The sequence below is a fragment of the Pteropus alecto genome, unplaced genomic scaffold (genome assembly GCF_000325575.1).
Source record: "Pteropus alecto unplaced genomic scaffold, ASM32557v1 scaffold10, whole genome shotgun sequence".
Classification (NCBI taxonomy): Eukaryota; Metazoa; Chordata; class Mammalia; order Chiroptera; family Pteropodidae; genus Pteropus; species Pteropus alecto.
In genome coordinates, this window is record NW_006431210.1 from 2,441,137 (window position 1) to 2,460,593 (window position 19,457).

The 19,457-nt window shown below is 37.2% G+C and overlaps 1 protein-coding gene across 3 annotated transcripts in view; it reads left to right on the forward strand.

Annotated features, from left to right (window-relative positions):
- LRRC3B (leucine rich repeat containing 3B) overlaps positions 1 to 18,475 on the forward strand; it is an 80,136-nt gene extending 61,661 nt beyond the window's left edge. For all 3 annotated transcript variants that reach the window (XM_015596967.1, XM_015596968.1, XM_006905708.1), the window contains exon 2: positions 17,210 to 18,475. In XM_015596967.1, coding sequence (XP_015452453.1) covers positions 17,374 to 18,153 — 780 coding nt within the window. In that variant the 5' untranslated portion in view covers positions 17,210 to 17,373 and the 3' untranslated portion in view covers positions 18,154 to 18,475. The remainder of the gene's footprint in view (positions 1 to 17,209) is intronic.
- The last annotated feature ends 982 nt before the right edge of the window (positions 18,476 to 19,457 follow it).

Consider the following 19,457-nt stretch of genomic DNA (forward strand, 5'->3'; position numbering starts at 1 on the left):
AACTTTTTAAATTGTCAGCATGAGATAAATGAGGGAAACTTTGATCTTAAATGATTTCCCTATATGACTATCGAGAAGATGAAACTTGAAAGTGTGCATTAGGGTGATTGACAGAATGGAGAATCTAAATGTGAAATCAAAGGCAAATTACATGAAAGTTGGGGATGATTTATACACCAGTAACCAATTCTGCTTGGTTTGATAGTGATTCTAGAAAGAAAAAAATTATGAGATTCTAGTAGGAAGGATAATTCTACTGGGTTTGATTCTAGAAAGAAAAAATTATGAGATTCTTGTAGGAAGGATAATCTAGCGCATATGAGTCCTCTATTCACCTTTAATTGAAATCTAGGTCCAGGTGTCAGCCTCAGGTCATCAGCCTGGATTATTTGGTGAAAATTTGTGTGAAGTCACAGGTCCGGGCAGGCTCGTTGATGCATGAATGGCCAAAATGAAATTGGAGAAAGCCATCCCTCCAGATTCTATCCTTCAGGCCTGTGTAATGAAGAGTGAGCTCCTTTTGCAGACAAAACAACAGGTGAGAGCCCCTAAGTAGATATGCTGGCCATAAGTCCTAAATTAATAGTGTTATTTATTTCAAGTTTTGTTTTATCGCAGTTGCTAAAACATGCCATTGAAGTTCTTCACTGAATCTCTAGCTACTGCTTTCTTTGTAGTCTTCTCTTTGATATTTGTTTTTGTGTTTGCTGCTTCTAAGAGCCTGAGAGAACCACCAGGCACTAGGATGGCTAGACACATATGCCCAGAACTACCACACATGCTCTGTGTCCATGAATATGTTTAAAACAAAATCACTCAACAGAGAAAAATAACCAACATTTATTGTGTACTGTCTATGTACCAATTACTATTCTAAGTACTTTACCTAAGGAATCTCACTTAATCCTTACTATAAATAGAAGTGAATATGGCTGTTATCCTCCTTTACAGTTGAGGAAACTGAGGCAAGGCAAAGTCTGAACTGGGATTCAGACTCAGACAGTTTTACTCCTGAGGCCTTGCTCCTAATCACTGGGCTGCAATGTTAGAGGGCTGACTCCATGCTGGACACTGTGCTAGGCAGGTGAGCTTTGCGACCAAACGATACTTAAATGTATTGTTCAGATTTGACCTTGGAATTGCATGGATATCTTTCATCTATGTATCAGTTTTTGTGGGCTACTTGGAAGTTACCATAATAATCTGGAACATTATCAACTATCATCGTCAGCAAATAGAATTAAGTAATTTTGTTTCTAATAGTGTAACTGCTAATATCCTTCGGCATTAAGTAATCACAATAGTCTTGAATGAGGTCTCTATTGTACTTTTATTAAAAAGCATACTCATCTATTAGTTGTTAGTGTATATATGTTAAATAAATATTAATCAAACCTTGTAATAAGAAACACAAATATATTAACTTTTTAAATTGTCAAAATAGTCATGTGTATCAGCTAGCTTTGCTATATAACAAGCATTCCCAAATTCAGTGGCATTTACTATTGCTCACAAACTTTTGGTCTTGGCTAGGCTCACTCATGAGTCTGTGGTCAGCTGCAGTTCAAGTAGTTGGCTCTGAAGATCTAGGCTGGGCTTTCTCACATGTTGGGAGTGTGGCTGGCTCTAGGCCAGAGTACCTCAGCTGGGACAATTAGCCTTTCTTTTCTTTATATGATCACTCATCATTTAACAGACTAGCCAAGGACTTTTCACATGGTGACTGTAAAACAGAGGATTCCAAAAGAGTATACATGGCTCTTAGAGAGACCTAGGCTTGGAGCTGGCATAATATCACTTCTGCCTCATCTATGGTCAAAGCAAATCCCAGGCCAGCCTAGATTTGAGAGGTGAGAAAACAGACTCCACCTCTTGATGAGAGGAGCTTTATGGTTATATTGCAAAAGTGGATGGGTAATACAGGATGGGAAATAATGGAAGCTATTTTTGAAAACAATCTACGATATCATGTGAAATAAGTATTATACCCATTTTATAGATTAAAAAGTTGATATCCAATGTTAAGTAACATGCCCTAAAAATTATAAAACTAGTACATTGTAAGTTACTAGCATTAATTGGTTGAATGACAAAATTAGATAAACATAGATATGTCTAATACCAAAGCTCTTTCTTTGAAATACCACTTTGTAAGGTTTTCAAAACCTTTAAGTATTCTGTTATTACTAATAATCCTCACAAAAATAAAAGTGGTGTCCAAGGATGAGGAACTAGGAGAGGATAAAATTCAAATATAATACTAGCTGATTCATTTTCATTTACTTACAGGCATGAATAATTTTAATCAAGGAACATTTCTTTAACAAAATGACCCTTACTGATAGCTGTGGATTATTAACTTTTTCATCTCTGCATGCAATAGACACTGTTTGTTGTTTGTTGCTTCTCTTTGGTATATTATACAGCCTGAGAGGGATCACATGCAAATAGAATTCTCATTTGTGAAACTTGTCATCTCCAGAACATTTGGGTAAATTAAGAGTATAATAGTAGTAATAGTAGTAGTAAATGTTGTTTAATGAGATCTGAATTTAGCAAATATCATATCCTTTGAGTGGTTATACTGTAAATATAACGGAGCATGAGGAGGCCTTTAACAGGGGGACCAAGTACTTTTGGGAAATTTGGAATTAACAGGTTACTTTGCTGTAATTTCTCAGAAATTTTTAAGAGGCTAATACCCATTGTGACTCTCAAGGAAGGCAAGTCTCAGACTTATGTGGCTGCAGAATATTCATTTTGTGGAATTCTCAGACGCCTAGTAATCCACAGAACCCTTGGAAAATATGAACTTAATTCTGATCTTTTCGAAGGCTTACATGGAGTTAATAGTATTTTTCTAACATCTGCCATGAGAAAAGAACTATGAGAACCATGTCATAAACCTGTGAAATAAGCATTGTTCTTATTTGTTATTGAGAAAACTCAGTAGGTAACTTGCTGGCCCAAGATCCCCCAAGTGCTACCATAACTGAGAGTTGAACCTGGCTTTATCTGACTTCAAGCCAATGGTGCTTCCTGGATACTCTGCTGAGATTCAGACAGTTTAAGTGACTGGGTGATTCAGCTGGTCAGAAGAGACACTATGTCTCAGATACTTTTGTAAACTCTGTAACTCCTAATAAAAGATGGGTTATTAGTCAATGCCTACTGGACAATCCCTTTGTTTATCACCTACTTTTAATATGATCATGCTCATGGACAAAAATTGCAATAGTAGAAAAGTGTGTAAGATAAAAAGTAAAAATTCTTCTTCATACCATCAGCTCCAGAACTATTCTCTATAGGTAAGACTATTATTGATTTTTTTATTCTTCCATACTTTTTAAATTATACAAGTGCGTGTGTGTAAATCTTTCACTTTTGTTTTATGCAGATGAGATAATACATTTTCGCCCAACGTAAATTTGAGATTTTTTTTAATACAGGATTTGTAAATTTCTTCTTTCTTTTGTACTGATGTACCATATTTGATCATTTTGTGATGGATTGCTAATTTTTAGGATAATTCGTTTATTTTTTATTTTTATTTTTTGCTTTTGCTCTAACAAACAGTACCTCCAATGAAGAAATGATCTTGTACATATATCTTCACACAGTTATATTTTGAATGGAAAACAAAACATAAAAGTCATCATTTTTCCCCAGTGACTCCTCTTAGGAAAAAAAAAAAAAGTGGACTATTGCCAAGAAAATGTTATAGGAACTGTAAATAAACAGATTTTTAAATATATACATTTTGACCCAAAATAGTATCCTGCTTCTCTGGTTTGCTCTGCTCTGACGAGGGAGGAAGCAAATAGACTGAGCCAGTGGTCCTATCAGATGCCATATGACTATGATCCACAATGGCTAAAACCAGGAGAAGGATACTCAGCCTCCTGGAGCTGCCATTATTCACGTAGAACAGCTCTGCATAGTTTGGTTTTGATATTATGGATGCAGAGTCAATATAAACTGGACAGATGAAATCAACTCTTTGTCATTTCAAAGACATCGCCCATCATATTATGCAATGGATCTTTCAGTGATGTAGACCATGAACAGAATTCAGATGAGAACTGACTCAAATAATTTCACTTCTGGGAATTTATCTTAAGGAAATGATCCAAAAAGGAAATTTTATTGACTCAAAACATTCACTTCAATTCCACATTATTAATGGTAAATTATTAACAAAAATGGGAGCATACCAAAATATATAACAAAAGAATAATCTTTCAATAGATCTAATATGTAACTCCATTCATGGTGAGGCAGGCATTATGCAGGTATTAAAATGATAAATGTCACGACAATTTAGAACCTTGAAAAAGAAAAAAAAAGGTTACCTATGCTAAAATGGTAATTATATAGTGGACAATTTAGTAACAGACAGAGAGGAGAGGTGTTGGGAGTTTGGGAGAATGGGGTGAAGGATTAAAGAAGTACAAATTAGTAGTTGATAGTTGGGCATGGGGAGCATGGAAGAGGGAATGTAGTTAGCATTAATATGATGGCTAAGTGGAGGGCCAGGAGAGGGAAGGAGCAATTGGGGGGATTGTTTTATGAATATTATAGATGTCTAACTAATGTACTGTATACTTGAAACTAATTTAAATAAATAAACTTATTAAAAACAAATAACCAAACCAGCACCCCTTAAGGGAAGGAAAAAAAATGATATTTATATACATATATTTTATAAGACCTAGAAGAAGAAAATATTTGATTTGTTAGATATTTGAATTCTAGATAGTCTTATTAATTTATAAAAATATATCTGTTTTATAATATTACTTATAAAATTAAAAGTTAATAGTCCACAGAAGATAATTTATGTTGATGTTTAGGAAAACTATGAGCCCTCACCAAAAGTCTGCTTAGTCTCAGTCAAGGATGGACATATTCTTTTATTTATTTTATTATTTTTTAAATTTATTTATTTTTATTATGGTGACATTGGTTAAAAAAATCCAGTAAGTTTCAAATGTACAATCCAACAGTAAGGCATATATATATTGCACTGTGTGTTCACAGCCTATAGTTAGATTTCTTTCTGTCACCATATACTTGATTTTAAAATGGCATACTATAGATTTGACTAGGCTCTCTCCTAATTCTTAAGGAGGTTGTGTGTAAGATGTCATATGTCACATTTGGTCTGTGACAGTTCTTATTTAAGCCTATTGTCCCTGTACAATTGTTACCAGCACTGCTTTTCACTGTCAGAGTGACTTTATTATTTGTTTGTTTGTTTGTTTGTTTGTTTGTTTGTTAAAACTTACCCAGATAATCTGTGGACCCCCTCACTATGAGGGACATGCTAACTGTCCTGTTCTACCACATTTGCCATTCTATTCCTGCTTTAGCATGCATCTCTAGTGTACATCATCCTTAGATGATGATTTAACTTTCTATGGTTTGGTAAGTCTTTCACAGAGCAATGATTTCATCTTATGCCTAAAGCAAAAGAGGAACGTATATGCATCATTAATGAAATTTCAAAGATATTGTCCATTACAGTGCATGGCAGCTCTTTCACATGACCTTTTAAAAATTCTGAAAATTTGAAAAAGTTTCTCTCCGCTAATAACTAATCATCTTTCATCATGTTAAATAATAGCCATTTTGTAATTTGACGTTCTTGTCTTCTTCCCTTGGCTTCCAGAAAACTTGGCGCTAAGTCAGGTATCTAGTCACAGCAAAAGTCCTTAACTGGTGTAATAGGGAGTCAGATACAACTGATTTTGAGTTCTATTCTCTGCCTATTACTGTGTTAGTTTTCTATGGCTACTGTAACAAATTACCACAAACTTCGTAGCTTGAAATAACATACATGTATTATCTTATAGTTCTGGAGGCCAGAAGATTGAAGTCGGTTTCACTGGACCAAAATCAGTTTGTCAGCTGGGCCAATTTCCTCCTGAGGCTCTAGGGGGAAATCTATTCTTTGCTGATTCCAGCTTCTGGTGACTGCCAGCATTTCTTGACTTGTGGCCACAACACTCCAATCTCTACTTTAGTAGTCATATTGATTCTATTTCTTCTGTGTCGATTCTCCCTCTGCCTCCGTCTTATAAAGATATTTGTAATTACCCAGATAATCCAGGATCATTTCTTCATCTCTAAGATCCCTAAGCATACCTGCAAAGTCCTTTTTTTCCCATAAAATGTAACATTGATGGGTTCCAGGGATTAAGACCTAGCAATTTTGGAGCAGGGGGTATTTCTGCCTATTACAATCTACTCTCTGGTCCCCAAAGACTCACATCCATCCCCCACGCAAAATATATTAATCATATCCCAACATCCCCCCAAGTCTCAACCTCTTATAGCAACAACTCAAAAATTTAAAATCTCATCTAAATATGGTCAGCTCAAAAGTCCCAAATATTATCATCTAAATCATCTAAGGCAGATATGGGGATACTCTGGGTATGATTCATCCTTGGGCAAAATTCCTCTTCATCTTCAAAGTAAAACATTTGGTCTGGTGCTTTACAAATAGTAGATGCACAAGAAATTTTAGCCATCATCAGAATTATTTCCTTTAGTGCAATAAGTGGAGGGTCACATTCCATAGACTCCACATTGTCCTAGAAGAAAGAAGATAAGGTCTAAGATGATGATGATGACAATGCTATCAATAATAGTAGTAATAGAAGGGACAGTAATAGTAACTTTTACGGAGGCTTTATCATGTAATAGAAGCTTTTCTAAGTGTTTTATATGTTTTCTCAATTAATTCTTATGAAATCTCTTTGGAGTAGAAACTTATTGCCCCCTTGTTCAACTGAGAAAACTGTGGGATAGAAAGGTTACATAATTAGTAAACCATAATTAGTAAGCCATGATCTCCATGCAGCCCAGTCACAAACAAGTCCACCCTGAATGTGTGCCCTAGATCAAAGTGCAATTCCTTTTTCTAGTTTTGGCATGCATGAAATGTAATTTTTAAAAATTGATGCTCATTTTACCTTGGGTTTCCATTTTGTGTTGTTAAAAGGATATAAGCCATACTCAGTGTTCCTGAAACTCTTTTGATTCACCAGGAAGGAATTTCTTCTCTTTTTTGTTTTGTTTACTTTTAAACATAGAATCTCCTTTCCTCCAAAATTTTCATTTTAAAAATTTGAATCTTTCAGAGAAATTGAAAAATTGATACAGTGAACACTTTCATATCCATCACTTTGATTTACCAGTTGTTAAACTTTTGCCACTTTTGTTTCTCTCTTTTCACATATAAATGTAGTTTTGTTTTTACCGGACAATTTTGAAAGTTGCAGTGGTCATGACACTTTACCTCAAAATACTTAAGCATGTACCTGTTAAGAACAAGGATACTCTCCTTCCTACTGATATCATGATAAAGCCCAAGAAATTTAAATTTGATACAATAGTATTTGTTTGTATTAAAATTTTTACCCAGTTGTTTCAATAGTGCCCTTTTCTAGCATTTCTTTTTAATCTGCAAGTCCTTAACCTACACTGCCTTTAGTTGTCACATATTTTTCCTTTAATCTAGAACAGCTCTGCAGCCTGTTTTTGTTTGTTTTTTGTTTGTTTGTTTGTTTCCCTTCAATGACCCTTTGAAGAGCCCTGATCAGTCAGTCACCCTGTAAAATGTCTCAAGCTCTGGATTGGTCCTTTCCTATTGATCCTTTCCTATTGATGAGATTCAAGTTAAATATATTTGGGCATGAATATTGCATAGGTGATGTGAGAATTATTTCCTAATTGATTATGCTTAAGAAAAAGAAATTCAAGGCTCTGGAATAAGAATGATCTGATACTTTAGGAAAACCACTAAACACCGAAACCCATAATAGAGCACAATCTTTGAATGGTCATTGACAGTTTCTGAAGCATGTTTCACATATATTTATTTTATTTTATCCTCATAATGAGGTCAATGAGATGAATATTATTGATCATAGTCTTAGGGCAATAAAGGCATTGACGTGATTTGCTAAATTCCTGGAATTCATTCCTCAAAGCTGGGGTTTGAATCCAGTTTCTAGACCTTGGTTTTGGATCTCAATCTTATACTTTTCCCACCCAGTCAATGGTTAGGGTTAAGTAGGATTAACGTTTTAAAAACGGTGGCAGTTACTTACTCTACTCAGAAATGCAACTGAATTCAGCATAAGTTAATGCTTTCTAAAAGCAGCTTTCAAATTGCCTCTGGACCCTGGCCGAGTCTTTAGGAGCCTGCATTTAAGTAGATTATGTGTTAAGAGTTTGCAGAGCACTCACTGTTGTAAATGCTGTAGACACTTGCTGGGAAATAATAATAGAGAAGCAGAAAGAAACTGAGATGGATGGGTTCCCACTCAGTCTTCCTATAAACTTGCAGCATATTGAATAATAAATACAGATGTTAGCAAAGACACGGTCTTATCTTTATTCTATGTTTTGTACCCACAAATGGTGGGTCTAAAAAAAAGTGATTTTTCTTTGTTGCTTTGTTTTTCCAGTGAGTTCATGGGTGGGAAGAACTTTTAAATCCACCCTGGAGAACTGTGGGCATTAGATCATGTAGGAAGGAGGCAATGTGTTCATAAGAGTTATTTTTTTTCCCCCAATAAATTGAGGGTTTGCTTAAAGATTTGTTTTATAAAATAGGTTCCAAAAGAGGAAAATCTGTGCCTGAAACTGACTGAGATCTGGAACAAATGTATTTCATGTCATTTTGTTAAAAGTTTTGGCCTCTACGAGATTCTCATAGGAACGGGAGTTTTTCCTCCCTTTGTTGACTTTCTCAAACTTTGTAGGAAGCTGTCAACAGAGGGCTGGCTTGGCATTTGAAACTCGGCACTTGAATTTAAAGACTTCATATGAAAAAGTGGACAGTAAAAGAGTTACATGTACCGAGGAGAATTGACTGGGATTTATTCTGCAGAACACTTGGGATCCAGGTTCTGTTCTGCTAATCAGCTGTGTGACTTTGAACAGTGCTCGTTGAGTGAGTTGCCCTACCATACCAAAGTAGGACTCATGATGCCCATCATGGGTGTCTGACAGTTTAGTGAGAGTGTATCCACGAACTTGCCCCACAAGCATCTAACGTATTTCGCAGTGCAAGGCAAATATGTGATATTAGGGTGTTTAGTTTAGAAGCATACTGAAGGCTTTCTCCCTTCCTCCTCTTCTCCCGGCAGTCTTGCTTTTCAGTGTGGAGAAATACTCCATGGTAAAATCCATGCTGGTCCTTTCTCCTCATCTTAGTGGAGTCAGTTGAAAAAGAGAAAAAAAATTACTATAGTTTAGCTCTAAAGAGGTATATAGTGCCACATTCGACCACACAAGTTCTGAAGCCAAAGGACTTGTGTTAATACCTTGCCTCTGTCAGTGAGTAGCTATGACAGTGGACAGGTTATATAACCTCTGCGTGACTCAATTTGCTCATCTGTAGAAGATTGTAATTGCTACCTTTCAGAGCTGTTGTGAGGATTGTGTAAGATGGTGTATGTGTATCCAGAAGAAAATGCAACTTAACTTTTTGCCTCTATCATTTCTTTAATCTCTATTCTGTGTGCGTGATCATCCTCCTCTAGTCCCTGAATGAAAACATCAGTTGGCCCCATAATTTTGCGCTTATTAGTAGGTAATAGATTATCCTATCATCACTTTGTCACAAACTCAATTAATTTAAACCCAAGGACAAATTAAATATGATAATTTAAATGTCTAGTTCAAGAGGTTAACCGATACTATGAATTTCACTCAATGTTCAATTATTCTTCCCTCCTCTTTGTTCCAGGTTCAAAGGGAAGGGAAAAGGAATATGGTAGGTGGATTGATTTCATCTCTCTTCCCCTCTACCCCACCCCCTCCCAGGCCATTGTCATAACTGAATTTTAGCTGCTTTGCTCAGAGGCTCACTGGGAGGTAGAATAGGGCAAGCTTGGTGCTTCTCTCCCAGGGCTCTTTCATACCTCCCACCCCCACCCATTGGTCTCCCTTGACTCTGTAAGTGGATATGTTCCAGATGGTTACTTACCCAAATTCTAAGCATCTACCCTTCGGTTTCTTGTTGCTGGGTTTCCTCTGCCCTACCAAGGAATCCTATGGAACAGTGAGACAGGATGCAAGATATTCTCCACTGGAGATCTCCCCAGGTGGCCATTTCGGACCCATAGGCAATAGTTTCCCATCCCTTGCCTGAAAAACTCTGGGAGTACAGGCTCATGCCAACATCACCTAACTCCACCACCATATGATGGGTCGACCTGGTTCTTGTCTTAGGGCATTCTGCCATCCAACCCCTCAGGTCCAGGGGTTATGTAATAACTCCTCTTCTTGGAGAGGTGACAGAATAGGTATCTTTTGACACCTTTTACTCTCAAAGTGGGCAAGAAGATGTTGGACTCACAGAACATGTATCAACCAAACTTGACATGGCAACTTGACACCTCCCTTAGGAATTCTATATTTATTTAACCAGGGACCTAATCAGAACTCCAATTTTACCACATTGTTAGAGGAGTTCTTCACTTAATAAATACTTGGCATGTAATAAATGCCAAATAAATAACTATTTTGTGATGAAAATGAGAATGAATCCTAATTCATTTCAGTAAGTATTAAATTCTTATCATGGGCAATGTGAGAATAAAAAATGGGTAAGATACTGACCCTACCCTCTGAAAGCTCATGGTCTGGTAGGAAAGATAAACAGATGTTCTTATTTGAAGAGAAAATGGTAAATAATATAGTAGAGGTTAGGATAGTAGAGAGAAGAGAAAGGAGAGTTTGGAGATTTGGGGAGTTCTCTGCCTTAAACAATTATGGATCTGTGAGGAGATTATACTCTTTTTAAATATAAAAATCTTTGATTTCCTCCTGTATCTGTCTGCTTTATCAGTTTATACCCTTAACTAAGTGACCATAACAGCTGTTAGTAATGGGCCACCTAAATGACTCATGGACCAGATCATCATAGATTTGAAACCAGGAAAGCTATTCCAAGCTGCAGAGGTCTTCAGTTGGGATGGTTTCTGACAAATCTTGTATTTGCAGGATGAAGTACTGTTCATCATCAGCTTTCTAATCATTGCTCTATGTTTATTGAGCTCAGGTGTCTGTGTGCGAGTAAGGAAGTGTGATGGGAGCTACAGTTGGAAAAAGAGGATTATTATAAAGAACAGAGGGGTCATTAAAGCTCTTGAGCAGGAAGAAAGATTAGAATGTCACTTTAACCTGAGGTTTTTTTCTTTCTTTCAGAACAATAGGATTGAGGTTTGAACAGGAAAGAGGCATTAGGAATGTAGAGCATAGGAGAGATAGAATGGAGAATAAAAATGAAAACTGTTTTAAAGAATCAGGAGGGAAGAACAGGTGGCTTATGGTGCAGAAGGAAGGTAACTGGGTGGGATGATGGGTGAAAATGATTTTACTTTTAGGTATGCTCAGTTTGAGGCTCTGGTGGAATCTTCTGGTGATAGGCAGTTGTCAATAGAAATGTAGAACTAAAACTCATGGCTGGCCTTAGTGCTAACAATGTGAATTAAGGAGTCGCATCTACGAACGTGTTCTCAAAGAACAGCAGTAGAGAAAATTACCTATAAAGTTCATTCACCTGAATTATTGGGAGAGGTCCCAACTCTCCCTAATTTTTTGGTCAGGAATAACACACGTTAATGGCTTATGCAACCTGCACTTAGAGTATATACCAAAAAATCAGTATATAATTTCTATAAGAGGTTATAAAGCTAATTTTGGAAACATTGCATTTAAAATAACACAGACTCAAACATTAGACTTCGTGGAAATTAACAAATACTACCCAAATGAGAAGGAGCAAAGGCCTTTTATCCCCCAAGCTTTTTATAGAGAGGGAGTTAGCCACCATCCTTCGAATTTAGCAAAGACTCAAACACGAGCAGGAGGGTGTAAAAGCTCTAGACTGGGAAAAATGAAAGGCTTCAGATATGCCCTGATTGGAGGCTCTTTGGCATATAAAAGCTGGTGGCAGGCTAATTAGAACCAGAGTATCTTCTGTGATTTGTTAGGGGAGCAGATTTGGCTTTCCCTGGTAAGTCCTAAGTTGGGAAAAAAGGACAAAAATCAAGGAAGCTGGCAGTTATTGATCAAGACCCAGCTGATTAGGGCCAATTGCTGCAGAGGTTAGAGTTTGGCTTCCTGGGCTGGGTGCTGCAGGTTGTGAATTAGAGTTCTATTTTTTCCAGATGGCCTCATCATTGTGTATTCAGTCTCTCATGGTAAAATATGTTCAGCTTTTAAAAATTCATTGTCTTCTCATTTGCTTGACTTTCTTGGCCACCACTGTCCAATTCTCATATGCTCAAAAGTCACTTTCTGAGATATATATTTGAATTGGTTTTCCAGCTAATCCCCAGTCCTTTTGTACTAAATATTTTAAATATTTATTGTCAAACGAAAACGAATACCATAAGAAGTTAAAACCATACAGAAATGTGTAAAATGAAAGGACAATTCCTCTTCTCTTCGTGCCAGCTCCTGAGTTCCACTCCTCAGAGTTAATCGCTATTAGTGGTTACTTATACATCCTTGTGGAAATGGTCTATGCATATGTAAACATATAAATTATATATCTATAGTTGCATATTTGTATAAATTTTTTAAAATTTTACACGATTTGGGATTATACTCTAAGAACCCTATTTTTCAAGCTACTTTTTCTGGTCATCTTTGGACATCTTTAGTACGAGTCAGTCTATCTTATCCTTAAATTTAAAGTTTTTGTTAGATAATTCCTAAATCGGCTATGGAAAAGAATGGCCCAGTTTATCCCCTCATCAAGTGTTTGAGAGTATTTTGCTTTTCACATTTTCATTGACATTAGATATTTTTCCTGATTTAAAATAAGAGGATAGGTACTTTAACTTGAATTTATCTTACCGTCAGTGAGATTAAGAACATTTTCATATGATTTATTGGACATTTGTATACTCTATTTTTCTGTCCATCTTTCCATTGAATCCATTTTATCATCTGTCTTTTCACTTTGTATATTGTCTTACTTTTTGCCGTACAGAAATTTGAATGTTAAGTACTTAAATTTATGAAGTTTGTCATTAATTTGAAATTTTTTGTCCTGAATTGAAAGGCCTTCCTGTTTTGCTATTTTTTTGTTTGTTTTTGTGTCAAATTCTTCTGTTTCCTAACAGAGTTGCATAGAATATAATTGGAAGAAACTGGTGTGTCTGATATTTCTTTCTGAATTAATGCACTTAGTTATCTCAGAGAAGTTAATGAAAGCTTTTGGGTTAGAAGCTTTGAGTGTCTCTGAGTATCCCCTAATGGTGAAAAGAAAGAAACTGGAAGCAAGACAGAGATATTAATCAGCCCCTGTCTTCTCAGGCAGTCTTACAAGTGCACTTTTTTTTTCTTCTGGAAACAATATTTGGTGGTTGCCACCCTATCCTGGCATTAATTGCTATAGCTCAGAAACATTGGTGACAGGAAAATGTAAGCAAGACATGGGTTTAGGGATAAAATAGCCCTCTTTGGGGGCACATCTCATACTTGGATACTACCCTAAAAATATTATAGCTTCCTGATTGCCCCAGATGTATTTGAAGGGAATGATGGGATAAGGATAGAGTGGTCTAATGAGTTGAGAATTGCAGAAGGGCAGTTAGGAAGTAGAGAAGATGCCGTTTGATTTGGTCTGTTCTTTTGGTAGGTCTTTTTCCTTATCAAAAGGACAGCCAGTGACTGCTGCTGCTATTGCTATAGGCTACCACCAGTGGAACATCAGGCCTTCTTTATGTCCTACCCACACATTCTGAAGTTAGAAAGTTAAGTAGGCACTCTTTTTTTTTCCCCAGCAGCATGGCTTGTATGATAGTTTGGGTTTGTGGGTAGACCTGACCAGAAGCAAAGCAGGAGAGAATTTTAGGTTTCCAGCTTCCTCTTTAGCTCTGTAATTTGCTGGGTGATAACAAATATCAGAAAAATTCTCCCTTTTTTACTCTGAAGCACATCTTGCCATGTCTTCCTTTTCCAAGAACCACTGTTGACCTAGTCAGTAATTTAGGCAATGTTAAGATGGTAATCTCTTTGGAAAACAGTAATTCAGCATAATAGAGAGGAGAGGCTGCTCTGCCATCCTCCCTGCTGCAGATGACCTTGACTTGGTATCTTTGGCCTTACTGTCTGCTTCCTGGACAACTAAGGGCTCACTCTCTACATCCTGTATCTCTTTATCACTTTATCCTGGCTGAGAGTAGAGGCTCTAGAGGCTGAGTCATAGCAGCAGCGACCTAGCCGATCCTAGGAGCTTTTATTCCTCTTTTGTCAAACATCATAGAGAGAAAATGAAATATTTAGAGTCCAACCTCTTTGAATGCAAAGGATACTCTGTATTTGTACTCCTAATAAGCATTCCATCTAGAATATAGGAGGGCCATTTGGGGCACAGAGGATTCCATTTCAAGAGAGATTTCACTCTGATGTTGAGAACTCAACATCATGACCATTGGATCGATTATTCTAGAGAAACTACAGATACGTCCTAACCACTTCTTGTCTGTGACCATGACCATTGGATCGATTATTCTAGAGAAACTACAATTGAGTTTCTTAAATTTAGAAGCTTACTACAAAGAGTGCCATTCTTCCTTCCATTAGCCAGGAGCCTAAACTCAGGATTTTTCCAAAACAATCATGTTGACACCTAAAAGCAGTAGACGTTTGATGAGCCAATATTTATTTTAAAAATAATAAAAGTAATTACCAGAGGGAAGAAAAAGCACAGCTAGATTCTTCAATACTTTCTTGCCTTATTCATATAATAGATATTTAGTCCTTACATGTCAAATACTGTGCTAGGAGTTGGGAATGTATCTGCGATAATAATAGTAACTATACCTAGCAAATATTAAGCTCTTAACTCCCTATTAGGCATTGCGCTAAATGGCTCACATGGATTGGATTATCTCATATAATTCTCAAGACAACCTTGTAATCAGGTTGATTTGTAATCTCTATACAAAGATAAGGGAAATGAGTTTTAGAGAAGTTAAATAATTTGTCCAGCAGCATACTGCTAATAAAGATTAAATCTTGGCTACAAACCCAGTGTACTCCCCACTTTTTAATTGTTTACTGCTGTTTCTACATGAGGCAAACAAGCCCCTGCCCCCATGGAGCTTATAGGCTAAATGAGAGAATACTTTTCTTCAGATAGACTCTTAATTTGTCTCTGGAGAGATGTGGAATGTCCTCCAGCGAAAGCTTCCCACCTTCCAGCAGGATTTAGGATGGCCACACATACTCAGTGGATGGAAGTCTCTTGATAACATGGGCACCTTTTATTTTCTCTAATCACATTCATTTCTCCCATCTCCTGTGTCCTTCTCATGTCCTCTTTCTCGCATCCTTTGCCTTGTCCTTCTGCCTTCTTTCTTCATTGAGTGTCCTCCCCTCCTCACTGGTTAATTTTTTCTTTCTCTCCCATCTAGACAATTACTAGATTCTCTAAATACCATGCCATGCACTTTTGAGGGAAAAAATGGAAGGGAGGGAAATTTTCACTGAAAATGAAATGAGCTATTGATGGATGTCTTAGTAAGCCTAGGGGGTCTTTCTTCAGCATTCTCTGGCATTTAAGGGACTCGAGATTCCAAAAGCACATTCACTCCATTCTGCTGTTGCTAATCTCATTTTTTCTATGATTAACAACCCAGTTCATTATGTTTTCAGCTCACATTAATCTTCTCTTCTGTGAGTTTGGTAACATTTGGAGTCATTTCCCTCTGTATTTATCCATCTGGGATCTTTAGAAAAGATAAGTTTGCAGAAAGTCATTTGTTGCTCATACAGAAAGACATTTGTTGCTCATTGCTGTAAAACGAATGAATGTTTCTCCAGTCTTAAGAGAGAATCCTCTGAGGTCAGCCATGGAGTCCCTCCACAATGCAGAGAGCCCCCTCCATGTACCTCCAAGGGGTCCTCCATTTGGGACTGAGCTGCAACATAACAGCATCAGAAATTACAAGCAATGCTCCCTGGATCCTGACTGTCCTCATATAGCAGATGGAACTGGGAGAGAGCTGTGGGGGTAGCAGAAAGAGTTGCAAGATTAATGAGTCAGAACAAAGTCGTTGGCTTGAGTCCTGTCTCTACCACCTACACACTATTTGACCTTGGGCAAGTCACCTAATCTCTCCAAGATCCACTCACCTCCTCTGCAAATCGGCCCCAAAGATGCATGTCCTCTCTTTTCTATGTGAGAGAGTAGTTTTGAGGGTTAATTTATGTTTTCATTTCTGTTTTTGAGTAAGCTCATAACTTTTGCTCATATTACTTAAATTTTACAATTTCTGAGGCTCCTTCCAACATTAATTTTATATATATATATGTATGCGTGTATATGTACATATACACACATATATATGTATATATGATTAGAAAGAAAAAATAGGTTATTGGGGAAGACTTAGAAACTAGTATTTCTTATTTCTCATCTTATATTTTAAAAAATGCTTGGAGGTATGTGTCACATTTGAAGATCTATTGGGGAGGGTAATTGTCATTTAGAAAACAGAATCCTTTGGAAATTCAGTTAAGGGCATCTTCCCAGGTATAATGTAATCTCAGGAGGTCACATGGGAGGCAACTCTTTTGGAAATTCTGGGCTATCAGTCCCTAGCAACATTTTGTTGTGAAGGCTGGAATGCATTCATTCATTTTTTAATTCAAGTAAGATGTTTCTCTAAAGGAAATATTCCCAATTGGAAATTCATTCAAAAGCCGTGACGGATATTGCTATCTATGGTCATTACCTGTGAAATGTTAGTGTTATTTCTCATTGCTGCCCAAGTGCAGGGTTAAATTGCATTAATGCATCTGTTATTGTAAGAAAAGAAAAAGGTGAAATTGAATTTTATTGCCGTAGAATTTAGAATGTGTTCAAGATGCGGAGAAGAAACAGGAGACATGAGAGAAATCTGAACTGTTTGCTCTAATTCTGTACAACTGAAACAAGGCAATATAATTCGGAAATGTTGTCATTTATTGACAGTTTTCTACCCTAGCACCTGGGACTTGAACGGGAGACTCCCATTACACAGGTAACTCCCAGTGGTATTGGTGGAAATTACCTGCATAGCCAACTCTACTCCTCCACAGGATGCCAGACGCCTAAGGGCACTTTTAATTGCAATGTGCCTCCCTTTGCAACAGAGCTAATTGCACCTGCTTCCCTTTCTTTTAGGTACCCAAGCAAGGACAGAAACAATAAAGAGACACGTGTATTAGTTGCAGCCTTCTGAACCACGCAAGAAGGGAATCAACGGTGTGGACAGGGCAGGAACCGTTGCTACGCTTGCTTGTTGGAGTAAATGAGGAATGGGTTTGTGATTATGCTGACATTCCAGCATGAATCTGGTAGACCTGTGGTTAACCCGTTCCCTCTCCATGTGTCTCCTCCTACAAAGTTTTGTTCTTATGATACTGTGCTTTCATTCTGCCAGTATGTGTCCCAAGGGCTGTCTTTGTTCTTCCTCTGGGGGTTTAAATGTCACCTGCAGCAATGCAAATCTTAAGGAAATACCTAGAGATCTTCCTCCTGAAACAGTCTTATTGTATCTGGACTCCAATCAGATCACATCTATCCCCAATGAGATTTTTAAGGACCTCCATCAACTGAGAGTTCTCAACCTGTCCAAAAATGGCATTGAGTTTATCGATGAGCACGCCTTCAAAGGAGTAGCTGAAACTTTGCAGACTCTGGACTTGTCTGACAACCGGATTCAGAGCGTGCACAAAAATGCCTTTAATAATCTGAAGGCCAGGGCCAGAATCGCCAACAACCCCTGGCACTGCGACTGTACTCTCCAGCAAGTTCTGAGGAGCATGGCGTCCAATCACGAGACAGCCCACAATGTGATCTGTAAGACTTCCGTATTGGATGAACACGCCGGAAGACCATTCCTCAATGCTGCCAATGATGCTGACCTTTGTAACCTCCCTAAAAAAACTACCGATTATGCCATGCTAGTCACCATGTTTGGCTGGTTCACCATGGTGATCTCATATGTGGTATATTATGTGAGGCAAAATCAAGAGGATGCCCGGAGACACCTTGAATACTTGAAATCCCTGCCAAGCAGGCAAAAGAAAGCAGACGAAGCCGATGACATTAGCACTGTGGTATAGTGTCCAAACTAACGGGCATTGAGAAAGAAATTTGTTTGCAATTGCAGTAGAATAAGTGGTTTACTTCTCCCATTTGTTGTAAACATTTAAAACTTTGTATCTCATTTTCTTTTGAATTATGCCACTGTTTAACTTTTAACAGACAGGACAACATAAAAAATAATTTTAGTTTAGGTGATCCACACTTTAATTGTAACCCCGGTGGTATATTCCTAAGTAAGCTACTATCTGAACATTAGTTAGCTCCATCTCACTATTTAATAATGAAATTTATTTTTTTAATTTAAAACCAAATAAAAGCTTAACTTTGAACCATGGAAAACTGAGTGACTTATTGGGCAAGAGAACAGTATAGTCATTCCATTGCTTTAAAGTGAAACAGACAACCCTTGTTATCCTAAAGAACTATCATAATGAAAGATATGTTATTAAGCCCCACTGTACACTGGGGAGCCACAGCCAAATTATCAACCAGATAAAGTATCTGTCACACTTTAGAATACTGAGCCTTAGCAAACCCAGGTATCATCCTGCAGAGGAGGCTTAATAAGTTGGGATGCCTCTAGGTGTTTGCTATCTAAAAGTCTTTTTATAGCTAAATACACCACTTCTATATAAAGGTCTTTTTATAGCTAAACACACCACTTCTATAAAAAGGTCTTTTTATAGCTAAACACACCACTTCTACTCTATGCTAGACACATGGAAAAGAAAAAGACAATTCTTTTCTCAACATTACCCTGTGTTGGACAGGGGTGTGTGAAAACATAGAACGTCCTAATAGTCATGTAGCATAAAATGTTTGCAAGCTCTTTGCAAGACATTTTTATATTATTTTTATGTCTCCAAACTCTCACTACAAGAGGAAAAAGAGACAATCATACCCCAGTTATATAGGAGGAAACTGCAGGTGAAAGCGGTTCAATGACCTGCCAGCTAGAAAGTATCAGAACTTGAATTTGAACCAAGTCTTCCTCTCTTCAAAGACTGAGGTCTTCTCATCATGTTTCTACTGGGTTGGTTTATAGAGGTATAACGCACATATTAAAAATGTACTCGTATAAGTTTTAACAAAATGTATATACCTCAAGATATTGTATCCCTGATAATTGCTCAGAGATAAGAGAAAGTTCATTCAGTTCTTGGAGTAGGGAATCGTGGTTTGGTTTGTTTTGGTTTGGTTTGGTTTGGTTTTTGGTTTTGGTTTTAAGAGACCATTGCAGATAATCCTTGAAATGTGGGTGGGATCTCATTAGTTGGTGTTGTACCCAAGGAAGGTAGAGGAAGCACTGAGAGCAAAGGGA